The sequence below is a fragment of the Leguminivora glycinivorella genome, chromosome 13, assembly GCF_023078275.1.
Source record: "Leguminivora glycinivorella isolate SPB_JAAS2020 chromosome 13, LegGlyc_1.1, whole genome shotgun sequence".
NCBI classification, from domain to species: Eukaryota; Metazoa; Arthropoda; class Insecta; order Lepidoptera; family Tortricidae; genus Leguminivora; species Leguminivora glycinivorella.
Window position 1 is genome coordinate 11334998 of NC_062983.1, and position 16656 is coordinate 11351653.

At 36.4% G+C, this 16656-nt stretch overlaps 1 protein-coding gene across 1 annotated transcript in view; it reads right to left on the reverse strand.

The window, feature by feature from the left end:
* The window catches only part of LOC125232549 (adenylosuccinate synthetase), a 34095-nt gene extending 18603 nt beyond the window's left edge, over nt 1–15492 (reverse strand). The window contains exons 1-2 of the mRNA XM_048138256.1: nt 15214–15492; nt 2052–2154 (exon numbers count right to left, since the gene is read on the reverse strand). Of these exons, the coding sequence (XP_047994213.1) occupies nt 2052–2154; nt 15214–15396 (286 nt within the window). The 5' untranslated portion in view covers nt 15397–15492. The remainder of the gene's footprint in view (nt 1–2051; nt 2155–15213) is intronic.
* Between the last annotated feature and the right edge of the window lie 1164 nt (nt 15493–16656).

A 16656-nucleotide genomic window follows, 5' to 3' on the forward strand; every position in this document is an offset into this window, starting at 1 on the left:
ATAAAATATTTTATGCAATGCACGAAATAAAGCACCACATAATTAGAAGAAAAATACGGTCATTAGTTATGTTTAAACATAATTTCTATTTAATAACTCAAAGAGAAAGATATAAAGTAAATGAATTGACCGTGACGTCACTCCTCAGTATTTCATAGTAATTCCATATTAGCAAATCGTTTTGACAGTTCTTAAAAAGAAGCTGATTTGACTAGTAGGAAACTAGCCTATTATCTAGGTTCTAGAATAAGACTACAAACGCTAATAAGAATCCATTCTTCAGCCGCAGAACCAATTAGTCGACCTTGGGATCAATTTAACTGTTTTCAAGGTACCCGATTAACGTACAGTCGAGATCACAAACATCTTTACAAACCACCATTCCAAATAAATGTATACACGACCTTATTACCATTGTCTTAGAGACGTGTAGATATATTTTTGGCATGTTGGGTTGTGAAGATGTTTGTGAGTGTACCTTCGTGCCTGTCGTGCACCGGCACAAGGCATTAGGACTTTTTATAAAACAGAAATATTAGCATTTAGACGTTTTACCAATCATTCGTTCTTGTACATGCTATTGGAGGGTTAAAAATGCAAACTAAGACACGATACTTTTATTTTATTGTTTGTTGTAAAGTTATTTGGCATAGTGAGACTTATAAAAACACGCAATAGCATGGCATTGTGGCATTAACTTAACGATGGAATCATTCGACTTAGTAGGTATATGATAAAACAGTTTAAGAACTAACATTAATTTAGAACATAACAAACACTGCGATCAAAATTAACCGACCATTGAACCTGGTCAACCCTGATTTATTTCGTAAATAACCTGGTTTCTTTTATTGTGCAGAAGTGTAAAAAAAGTCGAAGTATGCAATTAATACATATACAGAGTGAAGCATTCAATAGCCAATAAAAATGTTTACTTTATGTAACGCGTCTTCGACTCGGCCCTTAAGTGATCATTGAGATCCAAGTTTATTGCAGAAATGCGGTTTCAGAGCGTTTAAAATAGCATCTTCAAGTGTTAAATGAAATTGGTGCAGTACATTGCGCAATGATGCTTTATTATTATTGGTTAGGTACAATACAATACAACATGCCGTATGTAAACGTATCATAAGTAGCTGGTATCATCACACACTGAGAGAATTTTGCATTGTGAATTTAACAAGTTCGACTTGTTGCGGGTTTATCCGTTTGAAACAAAAGTATTTTAATAAACGGAATAAATCACAATGTTGATGATACAAGTCGAATTTGCTCGAACAACAAGGTCAAACTTGTTAAAAGATATTTTTTGATTGAATCAGCCAAACATTATGTTTAAACAATATGACTCACGTTGCTTTTATAAAATCGACTTGATGATTCAAATAAAACGAAACTTGTAGAATGTACTAGTTACACTTAACAAAATCTATCTTGTTGTTTGAACCAAAGAGCACGTAGGCGCTATTTTAACCAATAAACATGTTGAACGAACATGAAAATTGGTTGTTTTTTCTCTCAGTGCAAACGTAACGACGCCGTGAGCCGAAGACATGGTACATGACCGTTTTACCCAGCAATATAGGTAAAGTGAATAAAAAGACGAGCATTAAACACCAGATGGAAAATTCCATTTTAAAGTAAGCTTTTATAAGATGTCGTCGAAATCAGAAGGTTGTTCAAACTCTATCTCCGTCAGTCGACCGACAGGGACATAGTCACAATTTCAGTTGTTATACCTTCCGTGTAAGGCCTGAGTGGACGATCGGAGCGGAGCGTTTGGCGGGGCGTGCAGCGACTTAGGACACTTGTATGACCTTCAATTTTTTGACAATGACATGCACGCCGCACGCCCCGCCCCGCTGAAAGCCCAATATGAGCGTACACTCAACATTACACTCAGATGCGCAGCCAACTTATGAATCTCCTTCTTCAGTCGTTCCCTCAATGCTGAGGATCGTGACATCCTGTCATTCTGTTAAAGACTAGGTCCCTCCATAGGCAGCTGTTCCTCGCCAAGCGTCAAGCTATTTATGAATAGACACTCTCACCAATAACTGATGTGCATTTCGGATTGATGATGCCGCTTGGTAGGAGGTGGAAATCGAACTCCTTGCCTTCTACAACGACTGTGTGGCCAGCGTTGTTGCCGCCCTGTAAGGTCAAACAAATAAAAATGTTAAAATCCTAATTATTAATTAATGCGTTTATTGTGTGAATACATTTTTAAATATAGTAAACGGGCCCTTTGATACGGGATATAATATTAATGACATCAGCGTTATTTACATTCGTTTACACGAAGAGTAAAATTAGTTTAATGAAAGTTAACATGAAATAAAGTACTTAGGCTTACAATAAAGATGTATTTTTGGCAATATAAACAAATATTTTATTTATAAACTTTGGGAATTCTTCATAAAAGCATTTAACACTTTCGAAACCGGGCTCTACGCGGCGCTACGATTTTCGACTGGGGGAAACCCATGTAACTGGTCCATTTTTTCCATGTTTTACAATGTTTGCATTATTAAATAGAGTGTCCACCAGTTACATATGGTAGGCGCGTGCAGTGGATACATGTAGAACTCAACATCGTAGTGTAATAATGGAAAAAATGGATCAGTTACAATTGTCCCCCAGTCGAGATTTGCCCCGCTGTACCTTACGTGAGCAGCGCGCTGAGAAAAATACGCCGACTGTTAAATAAAACAGTGAATTTCAAGCTTAGTAATTGCCGTAGATAATTTTGAATCACGCGGTATAACAGTAAATAAATAAATACAACACAGCTCGGAACATACATCTCTACTGTTATATAATCGCAATAAAACAGTATGACGTCTGTTGGGTTTACGTATACAGAGCGGATGACTACAGCAGTATAATATACTCATCACTTAGAGAAATTTTCAGTTCAGAACTGTTTTCAGTTTGTGAAACATTGAACGCAAATTGTCGAATAAGAAGTTATAACTTCTCAAAGATATCGGCTCCACTATTTTGGTTTCAGCGAATTATTTGGTAAAAGTAGGTTTGATGGAGGTTCAATTTTGTATAGAAATGTAATAGTTTACAGTTTTGAATCTAATAATACAAGTTTGCAAATTGTTTATATGCTAGTCCAGGATATTCGTCTGCCAAGTATCGTCAACATCGCCAAAATCTTGTCATACGTTAACGTAAATCTTTAAAATGGCATAAACGCGTAGAAATGCATCCAGAAAAATCTTTTGAGTGTGAAGAAATGGTGTCAAATGCCATAGTAGGTGCTCAGAAAGAGCACGTGATAAGCGTCTAGGGCTCTAGAATGCTCATTAGATGTGTGAAGTGTTTCTCACATAGCTTCGCCTTCGCCCCGCTTGTACTTTCAGTCATAATAACGTGCTCGATCTATAAAAACTGAAGTGAAACCGTGAAATATATGTTCCAGTCCTTATTTTAGTTAATTTTCAATTCACAGGCCAGTTCGCGCTTAAGGGGCTCCACACGGTTTTCATCGATTTTTGACAAGTTTTGAGTTGAAACTCCTAAATTTGCACTACAGATAGAATTATAAGACCAACGGCCATCGATTCTTCAATATTTTATCTCTATTCGTACGAGCCATATTTGAAAAAAAAACCTATTTTTTTTTAAACGTGGTCTAAAAAAACACTTATCGAAATTTGATTTTAGTGAAGGGACTAAGGGACAGGGTTACATACATGAAATCAACATGTTTGGGTTTACCTTTGACTTTTCTAAATATTCAAGAGAGATTTCAATTTTTTAATTAATTAAAACAAAAGTTATGACCAAAAGAACAGTTTTTGATCCTAAAATTGTTCAACTTTGATGCCTAATATCACAGAAACAATGAGCTGTGAAGTAATTATGAGACGCTATTTTTAACCCCCGACGCAAAAAAAGTTTAACGAGTCTGTTTGTCTGTCTGTCTGTGTGTGTGTCTGTCTGTGGCATCGTAGCTCCCGAACGAATGAACCGATTTAGATTTAGTTTATTTGTCTGAAAGCCGAGTTAGTCGGGAGTGTACTTAGCTATGTTTCATGAAAATCGGTCTACTATGTCGCGGTCGGGGGTTATTTCAAAATTTTAATTTTGTGGTTAGGTTATGTTTAAAGACGATGCTGTTAATATGATAGGCTTTAGAAATTCTATCATAATATCAATGGATTCAAATCGAAAGTTATTGGCACAGGGGACGAGAGAACGAGAAGAAGAATTCAGTTTCAGGCCAGTGTCATGCTTGTGGTAACTTGGTAAGGTACAGTGCAGTGTTGCGATGCGATGCATTACATTGTACACCATTATTACACAAATACACATGCCGATTATCTACTTAGCTAGTCTCGTTACTAATGAATGATAAATACTTATTGCTATGCTACAATATCTTGCTCCAAGTCAAAGTAGATTGAATGATTCTAAAGGCCAGACTAATAAAATCTCGCACGTGAACTTTATTTTATTATGTAAACATTTAGCGATAATGAACTAAAGAGACACGTTTACTGGCATATGCACTTTTCCGATTATATTTTTTAAAGAGTCGATCACATCTCGAACACTCGCGATCAAATATATAAAAGAGGCGCGTTCCTAGCACACATTCTAAGCTCGAGTAGGTGAACGCGTACCATGCTTGTATGAGTGAGATATGACAGGTCGACTGTTCGCGTTTTTGACAGACAGTAACTGTGAGGTAACCGAGGGGGTGGGCGGCACTTTCAGCGGGGAGCAGGAGTGGCCATACTGTACGATAGTACTCTTTATTATACTGTGGGTCGATAAAGAAGTCCATAGAGTACGTCGTATGACATTTTCCCTCCACACAGGCTATTTCCCAATAGTAACCTCTAGAAACTAGTGGGAATAAAAATATGACAGAAAAGCTGAGACAAAGAACTGAAAACGAAGAGTTGAAATCTGGTTTTAAAAGTTCGCAGTAGTATTTGCCTCGAATATTGCGGGCTCTGGCGTTTGCAGACCATAATGCGGTATGTGTAATCAATTTGATTATTTCATGTTTCAATAATACACGTCATAAGGAAAGTTTCATGAAAGTACCGAGTCTCACCGAAAGAAGACACAATGCACAGCAAAAAAAAAGCACATCGAGGTATGGATTTCAGTAGCCGCAGTGCCTACATGCCGTCACAGTTTACATGAATCGGACTGCGGCCGGGCCAGTGGACGGCCTTATCAATAAAAATACTAGTATTACTACAACGAGGCGGACGGTTCCGGATAACTCGGGTACAAACAAAGCGGGCAACGTGTCACCGGATGTTCGACACGTGAAAATTCAAAAAGTCTTGATGGTAGAGATGTTTGATATTTCTGTAGCTATCTCTGTTCCAAGTTGTAGCACACATGGTGATTTGGTCAGTTTTCCTTATCTTTTCCACTTCGCCTTAACCACAGAATATATAATAATACAAGTACAGAAGGCTCACTCCTTTAATATTCACAAAATGCCGCCATTTTAAATTCTCACCTACATAACGGACCGCACGCGGACAGCCGACATTGAATTCTATTGCGCCGCGAGAAGGTCGTCACCATTGAACGGGCCGCGAACTCGCGGCCCCGGCATGTACTTGTAACGCGGCGATAGAATCGCGGAGTGAACCGCCCCTAGCCTCACCTTGACTTCGTCATCTTTTCTTTTAGCTTTCGGTTTACGTTTCCCTTTTCTATCGGAGATGGAAAGTCGTACTACATGTCTAACCTAGTCTTGTGGTCTTCTTTACTAGGGATGTCACGAATGTCGCATGTGTCACATTCGCGAATGCGAATGTGCGAATGCGAATATCGCTGAATTTCATAAAAAAAAAAAAAAATAAAAACCAAGCAATCACCAAGAACCAAGAACCCGCTAGGTAAAAAATTTAAAATGCTTACTATTGGTCAAAATGCCGAGTACGAACTTCACGCTGTACGAATTTGACTTATCTGCGCATGCGCGAGTCGACAGTCGACAAGTAGCAATTGGAGCGGCCGGCGCGGGCGAGGAACAAGCTGCGACTTGCACATATTCGCATTCGCAAAACATTTGCATCGTTTGAAGCGAATGCGAATGTCAATGCAAATGTTTAAAAGAATGCGAATCTTTCGCATATGCGAATGCGAATGCAATATCGTAACATCCCTATTCTTTACAGTTGATATGTCTGTAGCAGTTTTAAATCGGATAATCCTCGGAAACAGTGAAATAGGCACATAAGTACGTATTGAAAATCGAACTTACGTATTCCTAAATGAAAGTCACAATATATTACTTTGAGTATGATTTTATATTTTTATTGAAGACCGTTTGGGATCTAGGAAGGTCTAGGTAAGTTAATAGAAATTCATTGCAACATTACTACACTGGCCTTATAGATAAATAATATCAGGCCTTGTAGATACAATAGAAAATTATTCGATTTCTTTTATTGCATCACAAAATTAACCTTGCTCTGGTATCTATTTGCAATAGTAATTTATTGTGTATTTTTGCGCAACTTGTTTTTATTTAGGCTATACCTACCACCTAAGGCAGCGTTCCCACTTATGCGTCGCGTGTCTCGGGGCGCGCAAAGGGCGTCCGCGAGTGTAATTCAAAAAGCGTCTCCTCAGTACATTTTGATACATAAACAAATCTTATCGATGAGTAACGATCGATCACATATAGGTAGTTAATCTGCAGAGAATTTACTCGTAAGTCATAAGGTTCTTTATCAAATGTAAAGTATCGATTTTGAGACGAATATGGATTAAGGAAAATATCGCGAAAAGCTTGCATAAACTACCTACCTACTTTTTCTTTGGGACCTGTATCATAAAAATAAAACTACCTATACTATACGATTAAGTAGGTATGTGCTAAGGCCCATGATATTTAAAGTGTGTGTACTTGTGTAGTTTAAGTCACATAACAATATCTATCAGCAGTCTCGCTTATTTTATTTTAAACGTGTTAACGAGGAACTAATTGAATTCTGGTTCCAGAATGCACTTGCACATGCACACAATAAATCGGCAGGAGATTGAATTATTAATGACCTATTGAATATTGAGAAGGATGTAATGGATGTACAGCCAGAATAAAAAGAGTGGATAAAAGTACGTTTTAAAAGTATAGCGATTATTCTGTAATAGTTCCATAAAAATAGATTACTTCTACATTACAGAACAATGCAATGATTCGTATTGTAATAATTATTATCAAATGTTAGATTTGACAGATTAGTCGTGAATAAGACGACCGATATGAATGTACATTTGAAATCGAATTAAAATTATGTGTGTGTGTGGATTGAGTGAGCACCTTCCGAAAATAAAAAAAAATATGCTGATCATTTAGTAAAAGTTCTAAAACAATTGTAAAACGAATCTCTGAATTTGTAAAAAGATAAATCAAAAGATACAGCCATTAACATGTGCTCACTCAGTTCTCACAAACCACCAACGAAAACAGTGAATATATTCATTTAACATATAATATTTATATACTAACATTTAGTAAAAAATAGGCCAACCTACCTCTATAAATATTAGATCACCTAGTGACATATTAAATTTTTTACAAATAGTTTCTTATGCTCACTCAATCCACACACTTTTGAAAAGCCGAATTTTGATGAAAAACATAAGATTTAGACCGCTATTATATGTGTATAGTTTAGTAAAAGTGAAATGGGAATTTGTAAAATACAAAACGAACCACTAACGTGTCAGGTTTTTTTATAATAAATTTTTGTAAGTGCTCACTCAGTCCACACGTTTTGAGAAAGTTAAAAATGTAAATATCTTACGATTTGTAGCACCTAAGACACTCGAAAGTACTTCAACATTTAGTAAAAATTTTTACTAAATATCCACCATCTAATATTTTATATTCGTTGTCTGGTTTTAAAGATAATCAGACATAACTTTTCTCATACAAATGTATCAAGTACGGTGACCACACTATGTCGGCTCCTGATTTTCCCCACCTTCCCATTGTCATATTGAGATTGGGGAGTTTCGTTCAATTTTGATAATAGTTTACCGGATTTGTAAGTGGGAGCGAGAAAAGAATAACTATTTCTCGCTCCCACTTACAAATCCGGTACGCTCATCTGTTAGCGCGATTAGATTACCAGGTTCTGGTTTCTTACTAGTGAAGTATTATATTCTTTGTTTCTTACCAATTATTATTCATGTCCTTTTTAATGCATGCATGTCGATATGGTTATTATCCTGACGTCGATAAAAATTACACAATACACATCATCACTAGGCCAAGAACATAACCTAAAAACAGTTTGCAGATGGAGAATTAATATGGTATTAGTTTAATATTATCAAAATTGAACGAACGAAACTCCCCAATCTCAATATGACAATGGGAAGGTGGGGAAAATCAGGAGCCGACATAGTGTGGTCACCCTACTTGATACATTTGTATGAGAAAGGTTATGTCTGAATATCTTTAAAACCAGACAACGAATATAAAATGTTAGATGGTGGATATTTAGTAAAAATTTTTACTAAATGTTGAAGTACTTTCGAGTGTCTTAGGTGCTACAAATCGTAAGATATTTACATTTTTAACTTTCTCAAAACGTGTGGACTGAGTGAGCACTTACAAAAATTTATTATAAAAAAACCTGACACGTTAGTGGTTCGTTTTGTATTTTACAAATTCCCATTTCACTTCTACTAAACTATACACATATAATAGCGGTCTAAATCTTATGTTTTTCATCAAAATTCGGCTTTTCAAAAGTGTGTGGATTGAGTGAGCATAAGAAACTATTTGTAAAAAATTTAATACGTCACTAGGTGATCTAATATTTATAGAGGTAGTTTGGCCTATTTTTTACTAAATGTTAGTATATAAATATTATATGTTAAATGAATATATTCACTGTTTTCGTTGGTAGTTTGTGAGAACTGAGTGAGCACATGTTAATGGCTGTATCTTTTGATTTATCTTTTTACAAATTCAGAGATTCGTTTTACAATTGTTTTAGAACTTTTACTAAATGATCAGCATATTTTTTTTTATTTTCGGAAGGTGCTCACTCAATCCACACACACACAAAATTATACTATTTTCGAATTTCGGGGAATTATTTCGGTAGATGGCGTGAAGAACTTAATAAGTCGAGATATTGTTTTACTGTAATTTGAATATATCAAGTCTTAGTGCGTTTTCACATTATCCAATCCGATATCGGATATCGGAAGGATTTCAAAGGCAAAAATCAACGATGGCGGCTTCAATGTATGGAATATCGGTTTGACATCCGGTAACGGATCGGATAATGTGAATTGTGAAAATGCACTTGTGGCACTATTATATATTCTGTGCTTGTGGTTCAGTTTCGTTCCGTCCTTTACGACGGATTTATCAAGTTCTTCAGGCACCGATTTTATCAGCCTCTTTTTAGGGTTCCGTAGTCAACTAGGAACCCTTATAGTTTCGCCATGTCTGTCTGTCTGTCTGTCTGTCTGTCTGTCTGTCTGTCTGTCTGTCTGTCCGTCCGTCCGTCCGTCCGTCCGTCCGTCCGTCCGTCCGTCCGTCCGTCCGTCCGTCCGTCCGTCCGTCCGTCCGCGGATAATCTCAGTAACCGTAAGCACTAGAAAGCTGAAATTTGGTACCAATATGATATATATATTCATCACGCCAACAAAGTGCAAAAATAAAAAATGGAAAAATGTGTGATATATTGTATTTAAAAATGAATACCCTTATTCATTTTTAAATACCTATTCAACAATATATCACACGTTGGGGTTGGAATGAAAATAAATATCAGCCCCACTTTATATTGTTGAATAGGTATTTAATAAAACATTTTTCCATTCATTACTAAAATAGTTTTTTGATAATATTAATATTTTCGGAAATAATCGCTCCTAAAGGAAAAAAAAGTGCGTCCCCCCCCTCTAACTTTTGAACCATATCTTTAAAAAATCACAAAAGTAGAACTTTATAAAGATTTTCTAGGAAAATTGTTTTGAACTTGATAGGTTCAGTAGTTTTTGAGAAAAATACGGAAAACTACGGAACCCTACACTGAGCGTGGCCCGACACGCTCTTGACCGGTTTTATAAATACTATTTTAAAAACTAGGGGTTTTTATTTTAGATATAATTGGTTTGTCATTAGCACAAGGATTACATCAAGGCTCGAAGATAAAACCAGGATAAATTGCCATTTTTATCATTTCGAGTACTTAATGCAAGCGGCGAGACGCATGTCATATTAACAACAAGCTGATAAGTGGCTTAATGACGGCCATTCACGTGCCAACTATTGAGAGTATGGAGACAAAAAACAAATGAGCTGAAAGCCATTACAATATGACTCATAGGTATTCTCCGCTGTTTATTTAACCGACGTATAGTCACAATAATATCTGACAGGTCAAAATGATATGACGTATTAAAAGCAAGTTTTTAACCGCCGCCTCAAATCTCTCGAGGAAGGTGGTTCTCAATTCGTCTGTATGTTTTTTTTAATAATGGTTCTCAATTCGTCGTGTATTTTGAAAATTTTTTTTTTGATTGAATGTATACCTGTTGCACGACACAAACTTCCATCTATTTTAGGGAAGGGGTTAAATAAATAAATAAATAAATATTATAGGACATTCGTCGTTACTGGACCTCAAGATTTTTGAAAACGATTATTAATATATAAATACTTATATACATAGAAAACATCCATGACTCATGTTTATGCATACAGATTGGTCCCATTTTTCTCAGAACCCAGTTCTGATGATGGGATCCTGGAGAAATCGATGGAACTCCTCAAATCTGAAAGGCACACATTTGTTTTTTGTGTTTTTTAAGGAACAGCATGCATTTACGTACGGAACAGTGACATTTGTCAGTCGAGAAGAGAAAGTCGTCGAATGTTCGGCCGAATATTCGTATTCTAATCCAAATGTACAACTTTTCGGGAATTGCTCAGTTATGCAATAGGTTGCCTAGGTAGGTACCGTCGCTATCTGAAATATCGGAGCGGGCGAAGTGCTAACACAAATATCGGATTACGCTTCTATTGCTTAAGCGTTAAAGTGCTCGTTCCGATATTAGTGAGTAAAACCCACTGCGATATATCAGATGGTAACTGTACCTAGTTAATGTAAGTGACTGTACTTTAGTGGTCATGTCAAAAGATTTTACATTGTCGAAATAAAGTTTATGAATTATTAAGGTGACCCGAACCAGGGGCGGCGGTTTGTTAATGTTGGTAAGAATCTAGAATGGCGGCATTTTGTGAACATCAAAGGAGTGAACCTTGTGTACTTGTACTATTATATATTATATTCTGTGCCCGAACCGGTACCGGTAGGTGCCGAACCTGATATCGAAACTTTGGTCGATCAACTAATAGGAATAGGTCAATCAATTCCACCGTAGCTGTATCCATTTCATATCATATTATGAGTTAGGTAGTAATTAATATGTTATTTGTTCTTCAGTAGTATCCGAACGAAGTTCGATTTCTGCAAACATAAAATAAACATAATGTTTCGGCCGAAGATTTGGTTTTTAGGGTTCCGTACCTCAAAAGGAAAAAACGGAACCCTTATAGGATCACTTTGTTGTCCGTCTGTCCGTCCGTCCGTCCGTCTGTCAAGACCCTTTTTCTCAGGAACGCATGGAGGTATGAAGCTGAAATTTATATCAATTACTCAGGTCTACTGTCCCTTGAAGCTGTGAAAAAATCAAACTTCTAAGCCAACGCAATCAAAAGATACAGCCGTTTATGCCGCAAATTTTCGACATTTGCAAGGGAATCAAAACCTACAGGGTGCTTCCCGTGGACTCAGAATCTTGAAATTTGGTACGAAGCAACGTCTTATAGCATAGATAAAGGAAAAATTACGAAAACCATAAATTTTTAGTTACATCACATAATATATATTTTTTTTAATAATTGTAAACCTTGCAGGTTTGTACGGAACCCTCGGTGCGCGAGTCCGACTCGCACTTGGCCGGTTTTTGATAATAACAAGGTTTCAATCAGGCCACTACTATCTACCTATCTCAAAAAAAACCTAACCAGTGATAACATCATAGTAAGTAGGTGTTTTTGTACGTCACTCATCGCAAGGTCGGTGATGACAATTGCAAACATTGTACGTACTTATACTCACAGTACACACACTAAGTAAACGCCTAATTTACAATATATAACAGTGGAAACACATGATTATTTTGAATACGATCTGAGATAGTTGAATCAAATCCTCAACAATGAAGTTCAGTAAAAAGAAAGAAAGAATGAAATCAATGAAATAGTACATTGTGCAACAAGGGGAGGAAGTTGAATATTACTAACGAGAGTAAGTTTAATCGTGACGGCTTGCCGGAGCGATTAAAAGACTCGAGTAAGTAATATTCATACTCCCCGAGTTACACACAATGTTTTTCATCACAGTCGCAATGTAAAAAATATGTAAAAAAGTTAAGTACGGTACAAGAAATTTCATTATTCCCTTGGGAGAACGATTTTTCTATAACTCACGCTCCGCCTGCGTGTAATAGCACATTTAAAGTGCGGGTGTGATGAAAATACATTTACTGCAACCAAGAAGATACTTACATACTAAGCAGTACAGAATCACAACATGAAGAGATATAAGGTTTTGCATAGTGGTTGGAAAAGGACACCACTCACACAGCATATGCTCTAGCACAGACGTTGCCACAGCGCTGGTACTTGTGAGAAGGTACCCATCAAGTTCAGTTTTGAAATACAACAACACGTTTTGGAATCATTTTGTAGAACAACCACAAGCCCTTTATAGCAATACAATACCAAATTTTTAGATAAGTACTACTTTGTTTGCTTTACCCTTTACCAAACATATTCACAATAAATATTTTTTTGAAGCAAAAAAATAGGTGTTTGTAAACAAGTCTTTGCGGCGAATCGTAGGAGTCTACTGGCCACGGACCATCTCCAATATTAGACTATGGGAACTGACTGGTCAAAACCCTTTAGACAAAGAAATTCTGCTGCGGAAATGGCGCTGGATAGGTCATGTTTTACGAAGGCCAAACAACCACCTATCCAAGCAAGGATTGACCTGGAAAATTCCCGGAAAAAGAGGGCAAGGTCGCCCACGTACCACCTGGACAAGCACAGTGGAAAAAGAGGCGGCATCAGTTGGCCTCGGCTGGGCGGAGCTGGAGGAGGCCGCGCTGGACCGTGAAGAATGGAAATCCCTTCTGAGAGCCCTATGTCCCTGATGAGGGATAACAGGATATCATCATCATCATCATCAAAAAACAAATTGTTTGAAAATTAGAGTGTTCCGGGTCCAAACTCTTTCATCTCTCTTCTAGATTCCCAAATGCAGTGTTTAAGATTTCAACTCGCACTCATACCTTTGTTATTTGTGATTGATTAGATCCTTTTTTAATCCCCAACACATAAACGACAGGGTGTTAAATAAGTTTGGTCTGTCTGTCTGTTTGTGTGTCTGTCTGTGGCATCATAGCTCCCAAACAGATGAACCGAAAATCGGTCTACTATGTGGCAGTCGGGGGTTAGGTTATTAGATAAATGCAACTCTTAAAATTGGCAACATTAAACTGCTAAAAAATTTTAAATAATAGTTTGAAATGTTCATGCATTCCACTAATTGTAACCAATATTGAATTTAGCTGTTATATTAATAAAGATAAATATTATAGTGAATGTAAAACTAGGTTATACCTAAAGGTCAATAACCTGCCAAGCCAAACAAAAGATAATTAAACAGTTCAATCAACTATCTGTCTGTTATAGGTCAATGTAATGACTAACTCGTCACCAGATAATTAAACTGTCATTGTATACTTTGAATTTGTTGCCATGTGAACTTAGAACAAGTGTATGCAATGATTTGATAATAGCTATGATTGTAGAAAATGAAATATGTAGGAAGTTTTAAATTATAAACAGTAACAGGAGAGATTGACACTCCATACAAATAATCCTTATCCATAAAATTGTTTCCCATGTATTTTATTTTTGCACTTAGAGAAAGAATATCAGGCAAGTTAGTGATAGACTATAGCATCCATACTAATATTATAAATGGGAAAGTGTGTGTGTCTGTTTGTTTGTCCGTCTTTCACGGCAAAACGGAGCGACAAATTGACGTGAATTTTTAAGTGGCGATAGATGAAGGGTTGGAGAGTGACATAGGCTACTTTGTGTCTCTTTCTAACCCCCCCACTTCCCCAACATGGTGGGTGGAAGTCTGTATGGATCATTCTGTAATTTTCGAATTTAATGTGAGTGAAGCCGCGGGCAAAAGCTAGTAAACTTATAAAAATAAAATAAAAGATTCTAGTCCCCACATGACATTGCTAGATAGTCAATAATCCATAGGTAAAGCAGAAGTTAAGCCTAGTGAAATAAGATAGGCACCAGGCAAGTATGTAAAAAAACAAGTTACACATTTAAACAAATGTTTTCTTTCCCGGCAATAAATAATCCTCATTAGCTACCAGAAAATGTTTATTACCTATAAGCTTCATTGCCCAGAAATTTACTGAATCTATTAAAATTTACAGCTTAAATTTAGCTATAGCCCTAGATTGAGAGAATGTGTGGATTCATGGGCCATCAATAGCATAACCATGACAATAAATGTCCCAGACCTTGGCAAAACTCCACAATTAGTGTGAAGCAAGGTCGGATTACGATTTCACTGTCTACTACCGGCCACGCTAACGGACTTCCATCCATCAAGAGAACAATAAAAATACTCATGTAATATAACGAAAGTTACGCAATATAATCCTACCTAAATACTAGAAACGTACAATATCCCGTTAATTATTTTATGCAACATTAAACAACCGTCGTCAACGGATTCCCGCCAGAACGTATGCCAACTCCCGCGATGTCGTACAAAAACATTGTATCAAGCGGAATTGTTTTCAAACACGCTGGCGATGTGCCAATAGTAAAAGCTTCAACAAAAAAACCGTACTTGAGCTCCAAATATTCGAATAGCCCGGCTAGATCTTATGAAACGGCAAAATCAATTATGTGAATGATGAAATTTGCTTTATAACCTCAACAGAACTGTAACCTTTTGAGGCGGAAATGTTTTGATACGGAAATTTACAATGACGATCAGAAAGAAGGACGAGTTTGTTATAATTCAAGAGTAAAGTAATGAACAGAAATAACAAAAAAATATTCCGGCAGTTTCTAACCTGGCAGCGGCACACGATGTCCGAGTCTACAGCAAGAAGATCCACCACTTTTCCTTTGCCCTCGTCTCCCCATTGTGCACCAAGTACTACAGTCACTTTATTTTCCATTTTTGATTTTTTACACGCTCCTGCGAGACACGGTCTATTCTCGCCGTTAACTTCTTGCTTCGCAGTCGAAGCCATTGTATTAATATTATCACTAATTTACTTTCGAAATATTCACGGAATTAAATTAATGTGAACATGCGCGCGCAGAAATCGCCGACTAGCAAAAAGATTTTCGGGATACCATGTGTATTGAGGAAAAGTACCTTTAAATCGCAAAGTAATTATTTTGAAAACCCTATTTTTATTATGGTGTATTCTCTTTATTGAAATGGTCAAAAATAATAGGGAAATAGAACGCCATAATTTTTTTTCGATTTATAAAGTGTGATTGTATTAATCACTATGAATTTTATGTATGTCTCGAATTTGCCTCGTATACATTTACTGTGAACGGTGAATTCGATTCGACGCGTCGCTAATGGACGCAGTTTCATAGTAAATGCAGAAGGCGAATTAATGAGACTCGATTTGGCGAGCCTAGTGGACGCCAGGCTTTATAAGTAATAGTTTTGACAGTCCAATTTTTTATAGCTTAAACTGAAAATATGCAAAATTACCTACTTAAGAAACACAGATCAAATCTAGTCCCTAAAAAAATATAAAAACGAAAATAATTTCGCCCTTTTCTAAGCGAACTTATTATGTTAAGATTTTCCCATGTTTAGGGTAAATTTGGAATTCATGACAACATTAACCGAGGTGTATGATACTACTAAATGAATAAGCTACGACAAAAGAAGAAAGCGCATCTTATATCTTATCTTAAACTTATTAAAATAAAAGAGAAGTCACTACTATGAGTGGTACATTTGTAATTTAGGTGGATTATATTATCTGTTCAGAAATCGAACTCGTGGCGAGTTCAATGAATATAAATATTAATAAAAAAAAATTGGTTGTCTGTAAAGTCGGTTTACGGACGGTAGTTTAACGTGATAACGTCAAACATTACAGTAGTATAGACAGGGGCGGTCAGAGTATAGCAAAAGGGGCCCGATTCTGGGACTTTTTCACGTTTTTTTATTTATTTATTTATTAAAAATACACAAAAGTTAACAGTATTTCACCAAAGCACTTATGTGGTAATATAATTATGTACATGTTAAATTGACATAAATAAAAGCAAACACACTTAAAAGTTAAACTATGGTTATTGTCGCGAAACACGCGATGATTGTAAAAATTGTAAATAGCAACATTATGAAGAAAAGAAAAAATAAGTAAATTTGTCTATGGGTGAGTGACATCTTGTTTTCATATTTTGTGAGTAAACTCTTAAACTTTAAATTCATAAACTATATTAGAATCAGTGTTTGTGCACGAAGATCTCCAATT